Source organism: Schistocerca nitens, chromosome 1 (assembly GCF_023898315.1).
Source record: "Schistocerca nitens isolate TAMUIC-IGC-003100 chromosome 1, iqSchNite1.1, whole genome shotgun sequence".
Lineage (NCBI taxonomy): Eukaryota > Metazoa > Arthropoda > Insecta > Orthoptera > Acrididae > Schistocerca > Schistocerca nitens.
This window is the reverse complement of record NC_064614.1, coordinates 931,028,432-931,054,344: the sequence shown is the minus strand read 5'-3', so window position 1 is coordinate 931,054,344 and position 25,913 is coordinate 931,028,432. Positions and strand designations below refer to the sequence as shown.

At 39.8% G+C, this 25,913-nt stretch overlaps 1 protein-coding gene across 1 annotated transcript in view; it reads right to left on the bottom strand.

Moving 5' to 3' along the window:
* Positions 1-1,066: 1,066 nt before the first annotated feature.
* The window catches only part of LOC126193523 (protein PTCD3 homolog, mitochondrial), a 40,821-nt gene continuing 15,974 nt past the window's right edge, over positions 1,067-25,913 (bottom strand). Inside the window, exons 3-12 of the mRNA XM_049932694.1 lie at positions 25,511-25,708; positions 18,744-18,873; positions 4,958-5,099; positions 4,625-4,856; positions 3,587-3,788; positions 3,277-3,496; positions 3,011-3,119; positions 1,603-1,835; positions 1,329-1,515; positions 1,067-1,246 (exon numbers count right to left, since the gene is read on the bottom strand). Of these exons, the coding sequence (XP_049788651.1) occupies positions 1,082-1,246; positions 1,329-1,515; positions 1,603-1,835; positions 3,011-3,119; positions 3,277-3,496; positions 3,587-3,788; positions 4,625-4,856; positions 4,958-5,099; positions 18,744-18,873; positions 25,511-25,708 (1,818 nt within the window). The 3' untranslated portion in view covers positions 1,067-1,081. The remainder of the gene's footprint in view (positions 1,247-1,328; positions 1,516-1,602; positions 1,836-3,010; positions 3,120-3,276; positions 3,497-3,586; positions 3,789-4,624; positions 4,857-4,957; positions 5,100-18,743; positions 18,874-25,510; positions 25,709-25,913) is intronic.

Sequence of the window (25,913 nt, the reverse complement as noted above, 5' to 3'; positions counted from 1 at the left end):
CACTTCTATATTGACGTGAAAATGTGGCAATATTCCTTCACCTCCTGCATCCAAACAAGTCATCTGCCCACTGCTCTCTCACTGGCTGTGTAGAATCAGCATTGACGCATCCCCTTTCATTCCCATCATACATCACAGCGAGCGTTGACAACATTGCTGCACAAAAGACATAAGTATGCCACTGGCCATGATCTAGAGTTACAGTATTCTGCTGAAATGTGTACTATTGTCGAGTATTTGTTCCATTTTGAAGTAAATTCAGTTCTGACTATGAATGGATTCAAGCAAATAGCCATTTAACTGTGGCAGACATTTGTAAAAAGCCAAAGTACAGAGTACACTTTACCATGATTGGCAAAACGATGACACGTGTTGTCCACTCACCGCTCAACTCCTCAGATTAGTTCTAGTCCTTGGCAAAGCTGGAGTCACTATTCCCTCTCCCACACTTCCAAATTCTTCAAAGTAAATCTGCACATGACCTCAACTGCCAAAGCTTCATCTGCAAATGTATGATGCCGCCCCCCCCCCCCTCGTATTGCATTGTTAGACAGACAGACACTGACCTCAGCAACAATAGTTTAAGCTGCTAATGTAACAAGGTGCTGTATTTTTGGTTAATGAATTTGGGGAAAAACTTCGTCTTTTAATCTGGTAAATAGTATTCATTGTAAAGAACTCACTGGTTTCTACATTATTATGAGTGTGTGAGTGTGTGTGTGTGTGTGTGTGTGTGTGTGTGTGTGTGTGTGTGTGAGAGAGAGAGAGAGAGAGAGAGAGAGAGAGAGAGAGAGCAAATTCTCTTGGTAATGTTAAAAGAGACAACAGTAATTGAATGTTTCTGTTTGCAAGTGAAGAAGCAACAAATATAGGGCAAGAGGTATTTCATATTTATACTTTTCTGTCATTTCCCATTTGGCAGACCAGCATTAAAAAAACTGAAAACAAGTATTGATGACAAATGTATCAGCATCAAATCAGTCTGCAGTCTCTGAGTCTGGCACTACATGTGAGGAACATTCAACATGTTTAAAATCACAGTAATATTCTATATCAGCATATACAATTATTTTAAAAATTATCATTTATTTTCTGATAAATCAGGTAGGATTTTTGCCATTCCCCTGTTTAAGACAGTGGCTAATCTTTCAAGTGTTGTTCTATCCAACTGCAGTTTTTCTTTCAATTTAGCACCCATATTTTCAGCTTCTGAATAACCAGCATCAGCACAGTAGCGGATGCAGACCTGAAAAACCATAACATATAAGTCGACTTTTATGAACTTACAAAGCATCAGAAATGGGATAATGTTTAAAGAAGTTACTCACAACTGCTTTTTCACTATTGTTGACTGCAATGCAAGTATCCAGAAGTTGGTTTAAAACTGTAACCCCTGGCAAGCCAACAATTTTGTGATGTTCCTTGTCAAGCTTGTCCAATACTGCAAATGCCTTTTCAATCTCTTGGCCATTCAGCAACAGAATAATGATGTTTCCAAGATTTTGCCCAGTCCAACTGTTTAGAAGTACACAACATACATGCCTTTAGACAAGTACATTAAAATACTTTCAACCTAAGTATTTCATAAAATCTGTATGTTACCTGAGTGCAGATTTAACATCAACTTTTTCTTGAAATTTGTTAAAAATTTCCCAAGCTACATCAGCAAACTGTAGAGCAGTTGGTGAATCCACTGGTGGTAAATTTCTGGCCATTGACTCTAAAAGATTGGATATCAATTTTTCCCTATCAGTGTGATCAAAAGTGACCATATCTGACCACACTCTTGGAAGATGATCAACCTGGCCACTTAAGTCAATGGCTTTAATCACCTCCTGTACATACATAAAAAAGGAAAACACATTTAGATAATATTTAAAAAACTTACAAAATACAAGAAGGATAACTTCTTTTAAATTAACTTATTTAAAGAACGATAACTTGGTGCCCCTGCTTCCAGTTTACCAAAGTGCATAATGCAACTACCTAGCAATCAGTTACTTGCAATTTTGGAAAGAACCTTCATCTTATACATTCAGATCTTCATTACCTAAAATACAGCTCAGGTTGCCAGCTCATATGGGTAGAATTACTACATGTTATCTTAATGGCCCAAAAGAGTTGTGATCAACCAGTTAGTGTCACTAATTGCAGCTTCATGCCCTCATCTTCGCACAAAAACAGAAACTGTGTCACAATAGTGAAATTGTACAATGCAATAGAATGACACTTTATTTCATATCTGCCAATCTCTTGAATCTTCAAGCTCAGTCATGAATGCCCTCCTAACCACTAGATTCACTGCCCCATTCATTTGCTTTTTTGGCTGAGAAGAGGCTCCTAGTTATTGCTTGGAGATTGAAATTTTATACAGTGCAAGTTTTATTTCACTTCTGAAAATATTATTTTTGTACCAGAAAATTATTCCTTAGAACTAAAGACAAGCAACAACTACCCACTATTGCAGTATGAATAAGCTTATTGTTAGTCACAATGTGCCAGTCAGATCCAAATATGGCACAACTATGAGACAGAAAATGTATAGTAAAACAACCTTTAAAAAATTTACAAGACACAGAAACAATATAAAATACATGTAGTGACTGTGATACCATACTAATTATTTTTTGTTGCCAAGATTTTTACAACTGAGATTCAAGATACCTGGGAATAATTAAAAGCACGTGTCTACTCAATCAGACCCAGCATTTTTTTAAAATTCTGGACACTATGATCTCAGTGTGTTTACAACCATAAAATACCAAATGGGTTATTATTATTATTATTATTATCATCATATTTCGTACTTCACGCTTTTCAATAACTGTTATTCAGAAGAAACCACCTGTTCAATAGCAGTAGTTGTGGATAGCTATAGATATAAATATTTGCCTAAATATGCTCTATTAATCATTTTCAAAATAGTAGATTAAAGAACCAGATCTAACACTGTTATTTAGCAAAATACACTGGCTTGAATCTTGACATAAAACAACAAAGATTAATTTACCTCCATAACACTTGGTTCTGGAATGTATATATGTGGAATTAGTTTATTGTAATATTCCATAAGGACATCTAGAGGCTCACTTACGCACAGGAGAGCAAAAAAATGCCGACTGGAAGAAAATAAGAACACACTGTAAGACAATACAGCATAAAATCTGAAGACTTACAAAAGACTTATTTCTTAACATATTATAAGGTAGATGAATTATTATATTAGTTATTCATTGTACACCTGACCATTGGTAATATTTTAATAATGGTACTTACTAGTAGATTGACTCTTTATATGAGTCTCCAATCAGATCATAATTATTTCCTTTGTGCAGAAATTTATCCAACCTGTATGCCAGTTCTTTATCCTGAAGATGATTTCTGCAAACATCCATTGCAGTAACAAAGAAAAATGTGTCTTTGGGATGTGTAACTTTATATTCTTTATTTTCTATGTAGTTCATTATGTCTAAAAGAATGGAGCTCACAGGACCTCCTGAAAAGTTTGAAAAGAGACAATTCAATGAGTTACATAACACTTCAGAGTGAAATCAATGTACATATATATAAATATATGTACACTTACTTTCCTTGCAGAATATCATAAGTAAATAATAATAAGATGCTAAACTTGGTTCAATGTTTATCCTTCTGAACTCTGATAGTATTTGCAGAGCATATGTCTTACTGAGTTTCTGGGAACTCATACTACTAATAACCTCCAGAACGGCATTTAATGTACCAACATTTGGCACAACTTCCTGCTTTGACATTGCCGTCAGCAACTCCTGAAAATTAATGGTGAATTAATGTCTGAATGAAATAAACGTTTTTGTCTTTACTATGAAACTATGTATTCTAGACAAAATTTAGAAACCTACACAAACCTAGCAGAAAATTCCTACTTATTAAATAATAACAAACAAGTACTAAATTTTCCTGCTTAATTTTCAATATTGTGAAGCTAAATTCGTTTACTTTTTGAAACGCATTTCTTACAAAACACGAAGAAAATGATTACAACTATGCACGTACATTTACTTGCTTCTGTCTGCAATAGTTCAATAGTTACAATAACTACATAGCTACAGCAGCCAATGCTACATTTGATTAAATCTTGGGGGGGGGGGGGGGGGGGGAAGAAACATTAGAAAGACGCAATAATGTCATAACCCATAACTTAAAAATACTATTAAAGATTTTACACATTATTTTGATGTAAAGTCACTGAAAGCCATTTTTATTCCATTTACTGCAATCATCCTAACAGAAGCACAGGTCAGGTGTATTATTACGTATGCTAAGTGCAGATTATGCAAACATATTTGGTGCACTACAAACTCACTGCCATTGGTTTCTTTATTTAACTTGACAAAAGACACTATTGTTTTTCATGTACATAATTAATTGAACAGTGCAGATTAATTCAACTACCTGTTGCTGCCACTAGTGACAATTATGATTCTTGAGCACTAGCATACATGCACCATAAACATGTACTTAAGCCTATGGAGCAAAATCTATCAAAAGATGAACCTATTAAAAAGCTGGTACAGCGCTCAGCAGCCCACATACACTATCACTAAACAAATATGAGATGTTAACATGGATTTCAGAAACTTACTTCAATCAGCTTCCATCGCAATTCATTACTTTCTCGAAGAAAATTAGATACGCGGATGAGAGAATTATATGCTTCAACTGTAAGTGGCATGCCTTTCTGAAGCATTTCTTGATACAATTGCCAAGCCCTCTCTACCTGATAAAATCGGGTCATTCCCTGGATAAGAGCACAGTATGCAGAGGCATCTGGCGATTTCAAAGAGGTGAAGATTTTTTCAGCAAGACCATTATCTCTGAAATGAAAAAATATTGTGATACAATGATTATGTTTATTTATACAATGTATGAACAATTTTGTTATCTTTTAACTTGAATTGTGCTTCAGTATTCTTACTTCCAAGTTTTTCTTAATCTTGCGTAACCTCGGGGACCTTGTCGAAACCAGTGTTCCTCAATCAGATCTTCTGCGTGAGCTTCTTCACAATTAAAAAAGCAGATTAACTCCAGAAAAGCTTGTTTTATATTGGCAGGAACATCTAGAACAAAAAATAATAAAACAGTCAAATGAAATATTACCTTGAAGGTGGCTGTGAAGTCAGAGCCAGATAAAATCTGCTCGAGATATACTCAGCTGTTTTAGATTTCTCATTATTTTCTGAACAGGTTTGTAGCTATCTTTCTGTGTTACACTTGGTGCAGTACATAATTGATTGTTTACCTGGAGCTGCACTATACTTAACTGTGACATTTTGAACGAGCTTCAAATGGCTGATATAGAACTTGTGTTTGCATTACGAGGAATTTCTTTATAGACTATTCATAATATTAACAAGAAGTAGAAACTAGTCTCCATTCAGTACTTTAAGAGTGTAACGAGACATCCTCCTCTAGCATTAATATCCTCAACAGTAGTTGTCGATACAAGTATTATTTTTCAAATTTTGAACACATCAATATTATCTCAGTTGCTTTTCTGAAAACTTTCATATAATTTTATACACAGTGCGTTATACTTCTGGCTAAACTTTATTAAAAGAAATTATTTTATACAATATTTTAGTTTCAATGTTGTAATCGTTAAGTACTAGTTCTGAATGTACAGATATAATTATTTTTTTAAGGCAGACTTAAAACTTCTATTATTAATTACACAATCCTGTACTGTTTACTGTGTTTATTTCTGGATTCATTTATGAAGTAATAATTGAAATTAATAATGTAACAGAAACAAGTAGGAATTCGTTTGTTAAGAAAAATTGTAAACCCTTTGGAATATTGTTATTTCCACAGAGTGTGGGAGTTGTAAGCATGCCTCTGATGTGACTGGACGTATTTTTGTGTGACCAATGTAATTTCAACTTTGTTAATGTGAGAAATCAAAAGGCTGTATGATATACTAAAATGTGAGAAAATATATTTGTGTAAAAACAAAAATTCTGCAACAACAATCTTCAAATTTATTAGTTCAATCCAACCATGAGACCCTAAAATGTGAGATTTTTGTATAATAGCTTCAAAACTCAGACCCCTACCCAAGAAGAACTGGAGCCATCTCAACATGAAAAGCTCAGTAAACTAGAAAGTTTATTGTAAACTTTGCTCCTCTCAAATCTTCATAAAAGACACTGTGTAATGTGGACTGTAGATGGAAGTAGGAAAGAGGGGGTAGATTACAAAAGTAAACACTACAAATGGCTGCAGGGTTCTCTTGAATGGTAACAGTGAGATGGTGTGGATGGAATATCTCTCAGCTTGCATGGGAAGACTAAATATGAGTTTAATAACTACTCGTATGCCTATGCACGAGGCAGGAATAAAGTTAACAAAACAGCAATGTGGGAAGTGTCTAACATTTCTGATTCAGCGGGATGAAATACAAAAACTTTTTGATAAGGCATAGCTGAAAGATGTGAGATCATGCTCTAGGGATGAAAAGTCACTTTCCATATGCCTGACCTGAAGATGAGCTCAAAAAGGTTAAAAAACTAGTACATAAAAATATAGTAGTATTTCACTAGCAATTGGTCACAGCTATCTGTACTTGTATTTAATGATAATCAATGTACAAAATTTGATTGGAATTATAGTGAGACAAGCAACAGATCAGATAACAAGGAGGAGGTAAGACAAAGTTTTCATGGGGCCAAGCTTAGTACCTTTCCCTCATACACCGAAGTAATTATTATGTTTTGCATGGAATAACATGAAGTTCATGGACTCCTCAAAATCAGTGATACATGGTCCCCAAAGGACATTGTCTCTGAAAATGGAAATAGGTCGGACAGGAAATGTGACATTCAGCAGGTGTATCCACCAGATGTTTTTGACACTGCAGAATTACATGCAATTTTTTTATACGAAACAAACCATTTAACAGACGCAAGAATATACTGAATGTTGCAAAGTTAATATGTAAATAGCTAAATAAACACACCCATTAATTCCTTTTGTTAAATTTTATTTAAATACAGACATGAGATTTGCACTAATGATCAATCAGTGAGAGAAGCATTTTAGAGAAGTGGCCTGCAAAGCTCGACTCATAATGACATGTAATGACTAATGAAGTAATTGTACATGTGGATGAAATTTTAATAGCTAGCTAAAAGTGTTACACACAGTGAGTTAGTACACATGGTTCTAAATGCTCTGGAAAAGGATGGTATGAATTATCTAAGCTTGAGTTTTTAGAAAGAGCACTACAATTTTTGATTCATATAGTCAGTGAAAGGTGGATACTACCTAACATGGGGAAATTAAAAACAAGAAAGATTTTACTCTTCCTACTAATGGGAAACAGACAAAAGCAATGCTGGTGTAGTTTGTACATGGTAAAAAAAATTTATTTTAGTTATTTAGTGCTACATGTTTTGGAAAATTATTGAAAATAAATGAATTGTGGGCATGGTCTAAGGAGTGTGAAGATGCTTTCAAAAGATTAAAGAAGGAAGTGTCCAACAGTAAGGTTTGATGTTGCCCAAATTTTGACTTACCACTTTGTATGCCAGCTAGTGCCTGTAAGTATGGCTCAGCAACTGAAATTGTAATTAATGTGGAAGTTGATCACACGTCTATAGCTTTGGCAAGTAGGTCCTTATCCACACATTAAAACAATTACAGTCTTTCAGAATTAGAAGCTTTAACCATGGTATGACAGTTTCAGAAGTTTGAGTATTACTTGTTGGGCTACAAAACCATAGTTTAAACAAGTAATAAAGCCTTTTTAAAGGATGGCACGACAAGTATAAATGAGGAAGTAAAAACTATTAATATGTGCCCGTGTAACATCTGTTTCTAATTGCAATAGAAGTATGGGTACAGGATGATTTAATTTTTTAGTAATGAGTTTTGACCTGAAGTAAGGAATGATCTACATATTCATAAAATTTTACTCTATCATAAAATATGTAGGTTGGAACTTAGTGGCAACACTGCTATGGAGGCATTATGCAATGGAATCTACTATTGTCACTGATAGCACACGTTGTTGACATACCTACCTTACCTCCGAGCAAATGGACTCACCCGTCCCATGTCACCAGCATGCGCACAATCAAGGGAAACACAGTCACTTGTGAGCGAACGGTCTAACGTAACGGCGTCACTATGTTCTCGAAACAGGAACAACGGAGTTGGATGAAGATTGAATGTGCCAGAGGTCGTACAGAATGACAGTGTCATCAAGGTCTTCAAGAGGCATGTGGGGAATCAGCATTGTTGTACAGAACAGTGGCATGTTGGGTAAAAGCCTTCAATGAAGGTCACCAAACTATGGCAGACATGCATCGGGCAGGTCATCCTAGTGTCTCTGAAGAAGAAGTGCATGCTGTTGCCGCGTTAGTGGACAGTGATCGATGCCATACGATTCGTGAGCTTGTCCACGAAACTGGATTAGTGCATACGACTGTGCTTCACATCCTGAAGGAACGCCTGGGCATGCGAAAAATTGAATCACGAAGGGTTCCACATTACTTGAAGGAAATGCAGAAATGGATGCATTATGACGCTGCTCAGACACACTTGGAGCGCTATGAGCATGAAGGAGAGGCTTTCTTACGCCATATCGTAACACTGGATGAGACATGGGCCACATTGTACAAGCCAAAACCGAAACACCAATCCAACGAATGGCGTCATTATGGGTTGCTGCGAAAGTCGAAAGTATGTCAGAGCCCCAGTATAGTGAAAGTTACGGTGATTCTCGTGTATGACTGAGATGATGTTATCCTAACGCATTACATTCCTCCACAGCAGACAGTCAATGCACAGTATTACTGTTCGTTTTTGGAGCATCACCTGCGACCAGCTTTGCGAAAGAAGTGGCGACACTTTCTGTGCAACCCACTCATCATTTTGCATGACAATGCTCGGGCGCATACAGCGCAAGTTGTGGCTAATCTGTTCAGTCGATTGGACTGGGAAGTACTGTACCATCCACCATACTCCCCGGACTTAAGCCCTTGTGACTTTGATTTGATTCTGAAGATGAAGAAACCACTTCCTGGCATTCGCTTCAGAACTGTTCCACAGGGGGAATACATGGGGCGCATTTCAGTGAACAGAGATGGAGATTCTGACAGAGGGAAGTGAGATGCATTCCAATCAGCAATCCCACCAATGGGTGGTGATCAGGAGGGAGATGTCCCGCACTTGCAAAGAAGACAGAGTACACGGGATGGTAAGGGAATCTGCCAATTGCGATTGTGTAAGAAACCAGGAGTTGGCTTTGTAGAGCGGGAATCTCCGTTTCTGTGAGGGGACTGGCAACAGGACTAGTATGAAAGGCACCAATAGCCAGACGCACCCTGCAATGGTGAACAGGATCAAGTATTTTCAGAATGGAAGGAGCTGCTTAGCCATAAACCTGACTTCCATAATCTAGTCTGGACAAAACAAGAGCACAGTAAAGATGGAGAAGAGTAGCATGGTCTGCACCCCCAGATGTATGGGCCAGGAGGAGGAGCGCACTAGATTTCCGCAAGCATGTAGTCCTCAGGGTGGGCGAATATAGGGCAGCCACGTCAGCTTTTCATTTTAAAAAAAGCCAAAGAAATGGGACTGTGCTGCAACATCTAGGAGCTGGTCACCTAAATAAAGTTCTGGATCAGGGTGTTCTATGAATTGATGACAAAAATGCAAAACTTGCGTTTTGGAGGGAGAAAATTGGAAGCCACAGGAGATAGCCCATGCAGAGGTCCGTCAGATGGTGCCTTGGAGCCGGCACTCAGCAGACGCTACCGACTGGGAGCTGCACCAGATGCAAAAATCGTAACCTGAGGGCCAACAGAGGTTATAAGCCCATTGATGGCTATGAGGAAGAGTGTGACACTTAATACAAAACCCTGTGAGATACCGTTCTCCTGAATCTGTGGTGTGAAGTGCCAACTGAACCTGGAAAAGCTGGTCGGATAAAAATTCGGAAATAAAAATCTGAAGGTGACCACGAACTCCCCAGTCATGGAAGGTAACTAAAATGCGACGACACCAAGCCATGTCAAAAGCCTTATGTAGGTCAAAGAAGACTGACAATGTGCCGAAAGTTAGTAAAAGCATGACAGATTGCAGTTTCCAATCTGAGTAAATGGTGAGTCGGAGATCGTCCTACCCAGAAGCCACACTGATAAAGACCTGAGATTCGAGTACCCAACATAATAGGAAACTGACCATTCTCTAAGCAGTTTACAAGGTACATTCATCAGGCTAATTTGGCGGTAGCTGTTGAGAGACGTTGGGTTCTTCCCAGGCTTAAGGACGGGGATAACTACACTGTCTCAGCATTGTGAGGGGAAGGGACCCGTGAGCCAAATGTGGAAGGGAAGAGTTGTGTAAACCAACACAGTAGGTGACTGCCAATAAAATGTTGGGTCTATTACATTTATTACTGTCAGTTGCTACTCACTGTGTTATGCCTATAGTGCTACAGGTATTGTACGGTTCTTCTTTCATGAAATACATGAGTACATAGCGTACAAACTGCCAGTGACTGCCATAATTTTCTTCCTCTTATCATCCATACTTTCTAATATGTAAACTACTTTCCAAGAGCCAAAATGTACTGCAATAAATAAAATGTCTATAAAATGCTGCACTGTACAATTTTTTTGCTGTGAGACAGTTGCAATTCCTGAAATCCATTGTCAGTGGTCTCTGGCCTGCCAAGGAGCACCGCTGTCCTGAGTCCATGGATAAACCACAAAAATCTGCTGCATTACGCCACACACAAACAGACCTGGCATGCAGGCAGATCGGTGAGACTAGATCCAATGGGCAGGGCCTACACAGTAGTGGGAAATGATGGGTTTTAGATTGGCAGGCTTGATCCTTTAGAGATACCCATAGAAATGGCCTGTGGTTTTTGCCCATCATGGAAGCCCACTTAGGCCACGGTGATCAATCCATGCAACAGATGACTTGCGTGAATACTCTACAAAACAGTACTAATGAGGATAGGTAGCAACTCACCTTAAAGATGATCACTGACCTGCAGACAGGCACATAGAAAAGACAATTACATTCTCACAACTAAATTATTGGCCACAGCCTCTGTCAGAAAATGAGAGCGCACGCACATTCACACAATCATTCAGACACAACTCTTGCACACGACAGCTGTCTCCGACCACTGCGTCAACAGTCTCTAAGAATCAGATCCAAACAAACAATTTCTCACACCTCCCTGCTTATCATCGACAGCTACCAGGCTAGCAGCAAGAAGTGGAGGCAGCACTGACTGCAAGCTGAGGGGAATTGTAGAAAGAGAAGAAGCAGTAAGAATGAGGGAGTAGATAAGTGGCTCACGTACTCAGCTGCACCCAGCCAGTGACGATGCACGACTTCTCAGTAAACAAATCATTCCCTCTAATGAGACAAAAACGAGATTTTTCCAGTGTTTTTTGTTTTTTCAAATTTCCCTGATACTCCCCTGACACATTTGAAATTGCCCGATTTCCTGAACTTGCGGCAATCCTGGCATCAATTGTGGAAGAGAGTATTTCGAAGGAGACCACGCATAATAAGCAAAAGATAAACATAGAAAAATTTTGCGGACAAAGTCCCGGAAGTTTCTGAACAGACCTTGTAAATATGGTGGCCCTCAAAGTTTAGCACCTGCCTCATACCTGTTATTTGACCTACATAACTGTTTTACTATATGCTGGAAGACTATTTAAAAATGGCGATTTTTATTGATGATACTAGTATAATGACAAAGGGACCAAACACATTCAGACAGACATAGCCAGGAGAATAGTGCAACATGCTTATAACTGATTCAACGCAAACACCTTAACCCCTGTCTAACTCACATTACGCAACTACAAACAAATGAAAATGACTTGCAGCTATAAGTAGCAGAGAGAAATTAACACACACTACATGTGTGAAATTACAAGACACTCAGATGGATAAAAAAAACTGAGATAGCACCACCATATGACAAACTTAATCAAAATTCTTAGCTCTGTCAGTTTTTACTTACATATCCCTCTCATTCTGTACACCTGCAAACAGAATTGCAGGCATTCTTTTACTCAATATTGTTCTGTGACCTAAACTTTAAAGCAATGCAGAACGTAAGAAAGTACTTATTCAACAGAAGTGTGCTGTAAGAATACTATTTGCAGAACCCTCTTCAGAGACCTAGTGATTATTACACTCAAATGCTAACACATATACTGCCTAACAGTATTTGCGGTAAATAGTAACAGAGAATTCAGGATGTACGCTGAAATTCACAACAACAATCTTAGAAGTAAAAACTATCTCCATGTTGTCTATGCGTCAGTGTATTGAGATCAGAAAGGAATCTTGTGTTCTGGGGCAACTGTCTGTAACTGGTTGCCATCAAAATATATGTTAGCAGATAGTGTAGGCCAGAGGTTCCCAAACTGGGGGGCGCGTGATGATGCTGCAAGGGGGGCGCGGGTGGAGTTAGTGGTATACACCTAATATTTCTTTTTAATATCGATATTTTAATAAAAATGAATGTGCAGGTATTAATGATAGATTATGGTGCTAAATGCAATCGTTTGGTGTCCCACTTCCCGCAATCCTATCTCAATAACCTATCCTAGAACACACAGCATTTGAAGATCACGTTTAGAATGTCACATTTAGAATGTCACACACAGAAACTCTCAAAATTACGAAGGCGATATGCGTTAAATCTAATATATCAGATTTGTAAACAACTTACTTCTGACAGTTGGAAAACAGAAAAGTCAGGTATTAACTATTCCGTACATTTGTACACATGAACTGAACGTAATCATGTTATAACTTTTAGCCGTAGTAGGCTATGTTCATCAGAGTAATAATCACTTATACCGCGTAACCGCAAAAATGCCGTTTTATTACCCTGTCAACCCGCGGATCCCCGTGTGATATGCGAGCTCATCCTTCACATTGATTTATTTGTTTGTTTCTGGCCATATGTGTGTGGAAATAATATTTTTATAATAAATACGTCACATTATAAGAGAACTTGTTATTTTCCTCGTAACTATCCTTACATGTAGGTAATACTGTAAAATTATAAAAAACTATTACAAAGAAACAATATAAAATAAACATAGTGAATCTGATTTAAATATAAATACTGCGTGTGATCCTTATGGATTCTGATGTTACGTGTGGTATGTTATTTCAAATAATAATAGTATTTCTTCTGGATGAAGACACAGCGAAAGTTTATCCTAGATATGGCAAGCGAAGAGTAGTCCTAAAATCGTATACGGGTGAAGAAATGGTGTGCAGCAAGGGAATGTAATCAAGGTAAGGAAGTTGTTTTATTCATATTTTTTAAAGTTCTGCGTAGTCTGTACGATTATTGCGTAAAACTAATTTTTTATTTTTTGTCTGGTTCTGGGAACTGGGCCTTTGTCGCCGTTCGGTAACTGTCGTCGTTAACATAAATGCCAACCTATGCGCACTGACAATGGGGAGCGCTATAGGCGTACAAATCAGTGATGTTCGTTAACAGCATGACTGAGTGACTATTTTTGATAATGAGTGAAAGTAATAAGCTGCACTCAACTTAAAATAATAGCCCGCATCCACTAATCTGCAAAGGTCGCAAATATTTTTCCTTGTTTACCAAGGACCTTCTTTACTTTCGGAGTGGCTTATAATCACAAGACTAGACTGATGACGTAATAACTGCGACTCGATACATTAAAAGCCCACCATGTTACATGACGTCACTATCACAAATTTTTCAACAGTTTCTTGATAATTAATAAAAATCTCTATATATATTTTTTTTTGGGGGGGGGGGGGGCACGGAAGTTTTCTTTTCGGCAGAAGGGGGGCGTGACAAACAAAAGTTTGGGAACCTCTGGTGTAGGCTAATCCATTCAGTTGATTTCTACCTCCTGGAGGAAAGTGTTCATGTGGTGGCCACAGTGTCCTCGCGCATTATTGTCTTGAGAGATGAACCCATCAATGAAACTTTGACTGTAGGGCAATACCACACAGCTCTTAAAATACTCTCAACAGTGATAAGAAGTGTCCTACATCTGTATATGATGCTAGCCCAAAACACTGACTCATCTCCGTGTATACTTGAGACATGTACTGGCACCTGGCCTCTGCACATTCTTAAAAGACAATTATCGGGCATCAGACAAATCCTCCACTCATTGGTGAAAGGAATCCAATGTCATTGATACAGGTTCCACTTTTTTTGCTCAACAGTTTTTTCCCTGCTGTTTGTAATGTGTGCTTAGAGACCACACTGATCATGTGGAGATGACATACTGTCTGGATTGATACAGAACTCCGGGTTGCCTCTCGAAAGCAGCAGTGTGGCACTTGTTGCATTTTTCTCAGATCCCAACAAGCCGTTAGCTGGTACTATACTGCGACAAGATCGGACTTCAGTGTTCTGCCTTTCACTATAGCTGCTGGTAATCCTTCCTGTCATAAACTGCCACTGTGTGCACAATCTACACTTGAAATGGCCCTTCAAAGCAGGTTTGGGGATTGAACAGTGTGCTCAAGCTGCGTAATCATCCTCAAACTTGGAGACTAAGTATGTCTTATCGAATTGCACACAGAATGGATGTTTACTTCTACCTCCATTAGACAGTTTGCTGTGTGTCGTGATTTTCTGTGATCAAAATAGTATTGAGAAATAGGTTTCTGAACAAAAAATAAAACTATGCATATCATGAATGTGGTGTGAAATTATTTTTTGAGCAGTTTATATTTAGAAGCAATATATTTAGAGTACATCTACATGGGTACCCTGCGCATCACACTTAAGTGCATGGCACAGGATTCATCATATCACCTTTACAATAATTCTCTATTATTCTACTCTAGAACAGTGCACAGAAAAAATGAACATCTATACCCTTATGTATAAGCTCTGATTTCCCTTATTTTATCATTATGATTGTTTCTCTGTATGTAGGTTGGCACTAATAAAATATTTTCGCATTCGGAGGAGAAAGTTGGTCACTGAAATTTTGCGAGAAGATTCCACCACAACGAAAAACACATTTGTTTTAATGGTGTCCATCCCAAATCCTGTATCATGTCCATGACACTCTCTCCCCTATTTTGCGATAATACAAAATGTGCTGCTCTTCTTTGAACTTTCTCAATGTAATACATTAATCCCATCTGGTAAGGATCCCAGATCGTGGAGCAGTACTCCAAAAGAGGACGGACAAGCGTAGGGAAGGCAGTCTCTTTAGTAGATCAATTATATTTTCTAAGTATTCTGCCAATAAAATGCAGTCTTTGGTTTGTCTTCCCCACAACATTTTCGGTGTGTTCTTTCCACTTTCAATTATTCGTAATTGTAATTACTAGGCATTTCGTTGAATTTACGACCTTTAAATTAGACTGATTTATCATGTAACTGAAGTTTAGCATATTCCTTTTAGCACTCATGTGAATGACCTCACACTTTTCATTATTTTGGGTCAATTGCTAATTTTCACACCATACAGATATTTTTTCTAAATCTGTTTTGCAATTTGTTTTGACCTTCTGATGACTTTACTATACGATGAACGACAGCATTACCAGCAAACAACAATGGCTGCTCCGATTGTCTCCTAAATCATTTATATAGATAAGGAACAGCAGAGAGCCTATAACACTACCTTGGAAAACACCAGAAATAACTTGTTTCACACTATAACTTTCCATCAATTACCACAAACTCTGACATCTGTGACAGGAAATCACAAATATAGTCACATAACTAAGATGATATTCCATAAGCACGCAATCTGACTACAAGGCACTTGTGTGGTACTGAGTCAAAAAGCTTTCTGGAAACCCAGAAATACGGAATCAATTTGAAATTCCTTGTCAATAGCACTCAACACTTCGTGTGATTAAAGAGCTAGATGTGTTCCACAAGAAAGATGTTTTCTAAATTTGTGTTGACAGTGTGTCAATAGACCATTTGCTTCAAGATAATTCATAATGTTCAAATACAATATATGTTCCAAAATCCTGCTTCATATCAATGTTAATAATATGGGCCTGTAATTTAGTGGGTTACTCCTACTGCCTTTCTTGAGTATTGGTGTGACCTGTACAACTTTCCAGTCTTTGGGTAAGGATCTTTCGTCAAGTGGGCAGCAGTGGGTGTTAAGTACGGAGCTACTGCATCAGCATACTCTGAAAGGAAACTAATTAGTATACAGTCTGGACCAGAAGACTTGCTTTTATTAGGTGATTTAAGATGCTTCAAAACTCCGAGGATATCTACTTCTAAGTTACTCAGGTTGGCAGCTGCTCTTGGTTCGAGTTCTGGAAATATTTACTTCATCTTCTTCAGTGAAGGAATTTTGAAAGGCTGTGTTTAGTGGCTCTGATTTCACAGCACTGTCATCCATAGTATTTCCATTGCTATCACACAGAGAAGGCATTGACTGTCTTGCCGCTACCATACTTTAAATACGATCGGAATCTCTTTGGATTTTCTGCCAGGTTTCGAGATAAAGTTCATTGTTGAAACTATTATAAGCATCTCACATTAATGTTTGCACTAAATTTTGGGCTTCCGTAAAAGATTGTAAATCTTGGAAATTTTGCATTCATTTGAATTTGGCATGCTTTTTCCATTGTTTCTGCAACAGCGTTCTGACCCATTTTGTGTACCAAGGGGGATCAGCACCATCGTTCATTAATTTATTTCGTATAAATCTCTCAATTGCTGCCGATACTATTTCTTTTAATTCAGTATACATCTGGGCTACACTTACATTGTTAATTTGGAAGGAGTGGAGATTGTCTCTCAGGAAGGCTTCAAGAGAATTTTTATCTGCTTTTTTGAATAGGTATTTTTGGAGGATTTGGGGGTTACAATACTTAATCTTGCAATGACAACCCTGTGTTCACTAATGCCTGTATCTGTTTTGATGCTTGTTATTAGCTCAGGATTATTTATTGCTAATAGATCATGTGTGTTTTCAAAAACGTTTACTATTCACATGGACTCATGAGCTAACTGCTCAAAATAATTTTCAGAGAATGTGTTTAGCACAATTCTGGATGATGTTTTATGCATACCTCCAGGTTTAAACATGTATTTTTGATACCTAACACTTCTTGAGTCACAATGTAGATTCCTAAACAACCTTGAACATTTCAACTGCCATTTCACTGTAACATTTTCTTCTACCCAGCTTTTCCCCCATCTATGATCATTCACATTGCAAATCATTTTGCAGAAATTTAAAATTTGTGGCTTTGACAGTAGGCTACTATGAAAGACTCATTCACATTGTTTTTAAGTAATAAAAAGCACAGGCTCATGTTAGATAGCCCAAGCTGTTCCCATAATGGATCATCTAGTGGGGGATAGTACACTGCTAATTTTCAACAGGGTTTGTTAAGGTATTCACTCCTGTGACTATTGGTAAATAATTCTTTTTGCAGGTGGTGTAAGCATCACAATTAACCCCAGAAGAGACACCCAAACAGATGAAATAATAAATAAAATTTTCACAAAAATTATAGGTCGTTTTTCTGAAAATGGTTGATCACTTAACCTCGAAAAAATAATTCATTCATTTCTGTGCAGCACAGGATATAACATCACCAATAACAACAAAGCAAAGTGTAAAGGAAATATGCAAAATGGAATGTTCAGAATACCCGGTTGTACACACTGATAAGAGCTTCAATTGGAAATCATGTATTACAGGGGTACTTAAAGCATAAGTTCAGCAACATTTCCTCTGAGAGTGACTGCTGGCTTCAATTACCAAACAGTATTTTGCATATGTTTATTCATTAAAGTCAAATGGAATAAAATTGTAAGGTAGTTCCACTCTCAGGCACAAAGTACTTATCACACAGAAATATGATGTAAAGACACTGTCAGATGTATATAATCAAGAATCATGCAAGCTGAACAATTAGTTATACTAAAGCAACACATTATGTTTATTGTATTAGAAGGAACATTCACTGTAGCAAACTATAAAATAACAAGAAGACAATAATGGCTGGTCAGTTTTATCTTTGGGAGATGAATGAGAAGAAGAACCTTTAAGGATGTTCACTGAATTAAGATATCCATTACCGAAGTAAAGAAGCTACTACAGACTGGATTAATAATTGACTACAATTAAAGAACAGAAGGAGAAAAGTATGCACTCGCAAAAATATTTGACCATGTGCCTTGTGAATTACACACACCAACAGACAATGATGAAAACAAAAAGTTTTTTTGCTTTATAACTCCCCCTTATCTAATGAATTTTTGGAGAGAATTTAAAAGTAGATTAAGGAGAACACAGAAGTCAATTATGTGATCAAATTTTTATCCAAATATGTATAATATTTTGAAACCAACTGATTTGTCCTATATCAGAGCAAGTTACCACATGGAACTTGCATACAGCTAAACAAAACTACACATAACACAATCCAGAAAAGTGGATATTGTGACTTTTGAAACATTTACTTCTATGGCATAACAATGCACTGCTCTACAACATTTTTAAACTTTCTCTCATCATATGTCAAAGAGCACAGTCACGTACACAGAGAAACAATCTCTTTACTTACCAATATCACATAAATTCAAAACTAAATCCATTTCTTCCTTAAAATATGCACAAAACAATATTATCCTTGTAGCTGGACCATAAAACTGGGTAAAATATTATTTCCCTATCTATGACACATCTTATGCTCTGCTGCCTCACCTTTCCCTGCATTCTCAAGAAGTTGATAAACTGTTATCGCATCCGAGACACGACAGTCTTCAATAAGTGTCTTTAAGGTATCTGTGTCCACATTACTCTCCTCTGTATACACTTCCAGTGGAAAATAATCCTGAAACAATAGGTGAGAAAATTAAACATGAGGATACACAATTTAAATATTTTTTTCTTCACATAATCAAGAGGAAATATCTTTCCACAGACAACAACACTGCAATTCAGATATATCATCTCAAAATTTACATCACATAAAATGAAAGTAAGTTCCACAACTGAATTAAAAACAATGTGTTTTCAATACAAAAGCATCAGCAATGTAATGCTTGCAGATTTTTTAGAGGGTAAAAATATGAAATAAGGGATTTGAGCCCAAGCCATTAAACTTATTGCAAGGCTGCATCTTAATAATTATATGCTGTAAATTACTTAATAGTGCATACAAACTGTATTCATCGGGGTTATGGGAGTGACATCAGCCTGTAACCATTGACATTCAAATACGCAACCTAATAGTAACTATTAATGTTATTAGTCATTTTCCTTTACATCTCTTTCGTAAGCTGACCTGAGGAACATCTACGATTATAAAATTGTACGAGCACTGATTTGGGTACATTACTACACCCTGATTAAAATTACTTGATAGTTGACACTTCAAGGGCTGGAGCAGGTTTGCTCAAACCAGAGCACTCAACGTCATGCCCGAACTGTTCACCATTGCCAAACTTTCACCACACACACACACACACACACACACACACACACACACACACACACACACACACACACAAAAAGATGCTAATGATATACACGCGTTTCATACACAGCACTAACCAGACGCTACTGGAGCCTTCCGCACTAGACATGATTCAGTGTAACATGTACAGTTATTACAATCACAGAGATTGATTTACATTGGAAACGTTTCACATGACATTACGTGAAGCCAAATTTATGAAGGTTGTAATTCATTATTGACACTGGAATATCTGATTAATAAAAGTAACAGCATTACATATCGTAGTGTTATGGGGTAGTGATTAGCACATTAACTGGTCTTGTTGAAGATTGTAGGTTCGAAACTTGTGGAACACAGTGATTTTTTTATTTTTAAATCTAATGAAAAACTTTCATTACTATTTTTATTCATATGAACTGACTCAAATGTAATTTTTTTCCCCTAATACTTTGATGTGCCATTTTCATTGGCATATTAGCTTCTTTATTTTCCCCTATTTTTTTCCCTAGCATCCTTTTTTATTTGGAACCTGCCAGTATCGTCTATAATCCACAAGTACCAGCCAAGACTGCTCATCAGTTGGTAAAGAGGTAGTTTGTGTAGGTATTGTGAGGATAGTTTCAGGTAACCAATGAATGAAAGCGAGAAATTACAGTTTGCTTTTTAGCAACAAAACTGAAATTTTTCTGTTTTGAATTTGCTTGTAGAGATTAAGTTCAATCATTGTGAACAAAGCAATTGTGATTTTTAGCTCTGCTACAGATTGTTGACTGCCGTTTCCTCAGATACGTTGCATATCACGAGGTTGTGGTTAAATCAGGAGGTGGGTTACAATTAAGGGCTACAAAAAACAAGTTGCCTGCCACAGTTCAGTCATACGGCACTTAAAATCAGCTGTCGACAGAGCATCTCGCATTTCTGTCATATCTCATGGGGGGGTCGCCTCCAATGTTGCTCCGCATTACACATTAAGCATTTGTGAAGTCACCCGCCAAGTTGGTGTGTCAACTATAATTGAGCAGTAGCTGGCAGCCAATGCGGCTGTTGTGACTCGCCGATCATTCAAAGCGCCGCCGCGCAATTACGCGCGTCCTCTATATGCGGCGCTGTCTGCCAGCCATGCAGCAGCTGCGCCACCAAAGCGGCCAGCCGAGCAGCGGCCGCTAGACTGGGACTCAGTGCTCATTCGAATGCTAACGTGTACACATGTCTTGCTTGTCAACTTCCTCTGTGACTTATATGTGTTGTGTCGTTCTGAAATATATTTGTTAAACTTGTGTTATAACAATTGGCGACGAGGATGAAATTTTTCCTTTTCACCGTTGACCCACAGGGTTCCATGGCTACTGTCGAGCAACTAATGCAAAATCTCCTTGAACAGCAAACGCTTCTAACAGCGGCAATTCACGATTTCGTCGCGGCATCAAATGCGGGGCGTTTCTCGTCGTTGGCTGTACCTCCTTTTCCTCCTGACCCGACGAGACGGCGGAAGACTGGTCTGATTATGAAAAACGTCTTCGACAGCACTTCTTGGCATTTCATGTCACGGACGAACAACCATGTAAGTCTCTGTTCCTTTCCTGGATTTCACCTCAAATGTATCGGTTGTTGTCGCAATTGGCTCCTTTGAAAGATCCTGCATCTTTGTCCTTTGCTGGAATGTGCTCACTTCTGTCTGTCTATTTTCGAAAGCAAACGCATGTGGTAGCCTCTCGTGTTGCCTTTTATCGTTGTCAAAAACAGCCACATCAATCCTATCGCGCTTGGGCTGCTGAACTTCAAGGCCTCAGTTGAAAATGTCAATTTGTTACTGACATTCACAAAGAATCCTATGCCGATTCCATGGTACGGGATGCTATTATCCGGCCGGCGCCCGACAAAGAAGTTCGGCAATGTGCCCTTCAGTTGGCGAATCCGACTCTAGATGAAGTTCTCTCCATTGCGCAGTCTTTTGAAATTTCTCGCGCCGCTGGGGCGCAAATAGAGGCGTGGGGTGATGTCGGGGAAATACAACCTCTGTGCACTGTTGATGACGCGTGCGGCGCGTCCCCGCCGGCCGACGTGGCCGCAGTGCGCTCCCACGCGCAGCCTCGGCCTAGCTGTAAACAACCCGCTAAGAAACTGCAGCAAAACCCCCGGTAACTTCCTTCATGTCCGCTGTGTTACGAAACATTCACGCGAGGATTGTCCCCAACGTTGTGCTGTGTGTCACACTTGCAAAAAGAAAGGTCATGTGTCTTCCGTTTGCAAATCCGACCGCATACATGATGTTCATGAACATGACGCTGATTCTGATTCTGTGTTGTCTGTCAATTGCACTTCTTCCCTTTCAGGGAAGTTATTCCTCACTGTCCAAATCCTTGGTCGAGATGTTCGCATGCAAGTGGATACCGGTTCTGCTGCCACTATAATTAATTCTCAGACGTATCTTCAGTTGGGTTCTCCACTCCTGTCACCTGTCACTCGGCAATTACGGACGTACAATAAACAGAAGATTTCTCTCTTGGGACAGTTTAATGCTGAGGTATATTACAAACCCATCGTTCGCACTGTTCCCATATTTGTGGTCGACCAGAGCAACGCAGAAAATCTTTTTGGTTTCGATGCCTCTCGCATTTTTGGGTTCTCCATAGATGACTCTGTCAATATTGTCTCTGATGCTATTCCTTATGCTCAACTGGATTCCTTGTTGACAACATTTTTGTCCCTTTTTTCTCCTGGGTTAGGCCGTGCAAGCGACTTTGAAGCTCATATCACACTCAAACCCACTGTTCGGCCTAAGTTTTTCGGGCTCGGCCCATTCCTGTGGCCCTTCGTGATCGGGTAAAATGGGAGTTGGATTGTCTCACTACTTCAGGGGTCTTGCTTCCTGTCACTTCCAGTGAGTTGTCCTCTCCTGCCGTTGTCGTTGCTAAGCCAAATGGTGATATTCGTCTCTGTGGCGATTTCAAAGCCACTGCAAATGCTCAATGCCTCATCGACACTTACCCGATGCCCCGACCTGAAGAACTGTTCACTAAACTTGCTGGAGGACAGTATTTTTCTAAAATTGACCTGTCAGAAGCTTATCATCAACTTCCTCTCGACACTGCTTCCCGGCAGTTTCTGGTCCTTAACACGCCTTTCGGCCTATATCAATTCCAACGCTTGCCATTCGGGGTTGCTAGTGCCCCTGCTCTCTTTCAGCGATTCTTGGAACAATTATTGCTCCCTGTCCCTGGGTGTATCAATCACATGGACAACATTGTTGTCACTGGCTCCTCCACTGAAGAACATCTTCAAAATCTCCGCACACTTTTTCATGTCTTACAGACTGCCGGTCTTAAGTGTAATCTTCAGAAATCACAATTTTTTCAGGCATCTATCACGTACTTGGGGTTTCAACTCTATCGGGATCGTATTCGTCCGCTCCAGCAAACTGTCGCTGCGATCGATGCCCTTCCTTTCCCTACATCTGTTAAGGAACTGCAGGCCTTCTTGGGGAAAATAGCATACTATCACAAGTTTTTACCGTCTGCGGCTTCAGTGACTCAGCCGTTGCATCGCCTGTTGCATAAAAATGTGCCTTTTCACTGGTCCACGTCATGCGATGCGGCTTTCCAGAAACTGAAGACTATGCTGAAACAGGCCCCGTGCCTGGCTACTTATCGACCTGGCCAACATCTTGTTCTTGCCACAGACGCCTGTCAATACGGGGTCGGTGCAGTCCTTGCGCACCGTTTTTCTGACGGTTTGGAACAACCCATTGCTTATGCCTGCAAAACGCTCACGGATGCCCAACAAAAGTATTCTCAAATTGAAAAAGAAGCTTCAGCCATCATTTATGCTCTTCATAAGCTTGGTGTTTTTCTCTATGGCTCAAAATTTCATGTTGTTACGGATCACAAACCACTTGTTTCCTTGTTTCATCCATCAACGTCACTTCCCGACAAGGCTGCACACCGCCTCCAGCATTGGGCTCTTTACTTGTCTCGTTTCAATTATGAGATCCATTTCCGGCCAACGGCTCAACATGCAAATGCTGATGCTCTGTCTCGCCTTCCCATGGGTCCTGATCAGGCATTCGATAGGGACGAACTTTTGTGTTGCCACCTGGATGTTGCCGAGCAGCGGGTTGTGGACAGGTTCCCCGTAACTGGGAACAGGCTGGCGGCTGCTACAGGTTCTGACCCTACCCTCTCCCGGGTTTTACGCTGTATTCAGAAGGGTTGGCCAGATCGCCCGTCCGCTAAGACTTCTGATCCGTTGCGGAACTACTACGCTTTGCGCTACCGCCTCACGACTAGGGATGGTGTTATCCTCCTCTCCACTGACAATGCTTCGCCGCGTGTTGTGGTACCTGCGTCTTTGCGTGCTTCGGTCTTGCACCTCCTTCACCAAGGGCACTGGCGCGCCGTCATGTGTACTGGCCTGGCATCGACTCTGAAATAGCACACATGGTCGCTGCCTGCGGCCCTTGTGCGTCACAGGCCGCTGGCCCGAAGTCATCTTTGTCACCGTGGCCTTCGCCTGAGAAGCCCTGGGAGCACATCCATGCAGACTTTGCGGGACCCTTTTTAGGTACTTATTGGCTCCTCGTAATTGACGCCTACTCTAACTTTCCTTTCATTGTCCGTTGCACGTCGCCTACCACCGCGGCAACCACAAGTGCTCTCGCCCGCATTTTTTCTTTGCAAGGCCTCCCCTCTACTCTTGTTACTGATAATGGTCCGCAATGTGCCTCTTCCGAATTTGCGGATTTTTGTGCTCGTTACGGCGTTATGCATGTCACGGCCCAGCCGTTCCATCCACAATCAAACGGTGAGGCTGAACGACTGGTCCGCACATTTAAGGCTCAGATGCGGAAACTTCTGACTTCTTATGCTGCTGATGATGCGCTTCTCCAGTTTCTGGCGTCTTACCGTTTCACCTCCATGGGCGACCACAGCCCGGCTGAGCTCTTACATGGCCAACAGCCCCGCACGCTACTTCATCTTCTGCGGCCTCCCACCTCACGGCCGCGGGTGCCTTCCCTTGGCCGGTTCACCGCCGATGACCTCGTCTGGGTACAGGGATATGGCAGGCGGCCAAAATGGAGCCCGGGACGCATCTTAAGACACCGTGGCAGATGCCTGTATGAAATCCAGACGGACACGGGTGTTGCAGTGCGTCATTCGGACCAGCTTCGGCCTCGTGTGGCGGCAACGCCTGTTCCGAATGCTGCTACACCACTTTTGGCCCTACCTGACGCTCGGGATCTTGGCTTCTCTCAATACTCACAACGCAGCCCTCTCACCGTCATCGTGATGCCAACACAAGAAAGGACGCCACCAGGAGATGTGCCCATGCAGGAACTAGATGACCATCCTCTGTCAGAGCAAATCTACTTGCTTCCTCCTCCAACAGACTCCGACACATCGCCCATGTCTCCTGTCATATCAACTGGACTTGCCGCAACGGGCAGATTGGTGCAGGGGGCCCCAGCAGATTCGACCCCTACGTCTCCTGTCATCTCGACCCGTTATCATCGGGGACACTTCTGTCCGTACGGGAAGCCTCCTCCTCGAGACTTTACGGCGAGTCAAACAACGCCTATGGACGTTAGCCATCTCCAGGACACCTCCATCAAGACCAGTGCAAAAATTTCAAAGGGGGGAAAAGTGTTGTGACTCGCCGATCATTCAAAGCGCCGCCGCGCAATTACGTGCGTCCTCTACGTGCGGCGCTGTCTGCCAGCCATGCAGCAGCTGCGCCACCTAAGCGGCCAGCCGAGCAGCGGCCGCTAGACTGGGACTCAGTGCTCATTCGAATGCTAACGTGTACACATGTCTTGCTTGTCAACTTACTCTGTGACTTATATGTGTTGTGTCGTTCTGAAATATTTTTGTTAAACTTGATGTTATAACAGCGGCAACACACTATAGCAGCAAGTGACAGATGTCAACTATCACATAATTTTAATCACACTATAACCACCACATGTTGTGTCACTTGCAGAGAAACAATGATTTACTTAAAACATTGTTGATACCTTTATTGGTGGATCAGCCACTCGATGCTGAAAGAATTCTGGATGTTGAGCCCTAACCCATTTTGCTGCTTTGCGACCAGATTCCTTAGCCAATGCAAATGTTCTTTTCCCAACATTAGACATTGGTATAAAATATGGATCATCGTGATATTTATAATGTGGTGCTGTCACATCTTGCTGTACAGTATTTGCTAAAGCCTGAAAAAAATAGTAATAATTTATATCTGAAAGTCTAACACTCTTGAAATTATTAAATCAAGTACCCATACATAATAAACAGCACACTGGATGATTTAATGCTTTTTACTGTTTTATAATATTTATACAAAAATACCTCTTCATAGAGATGTGTAAATGATTCACAATAGAAGTTTTCATTTTTTATTAAAACAAACATTTTAAC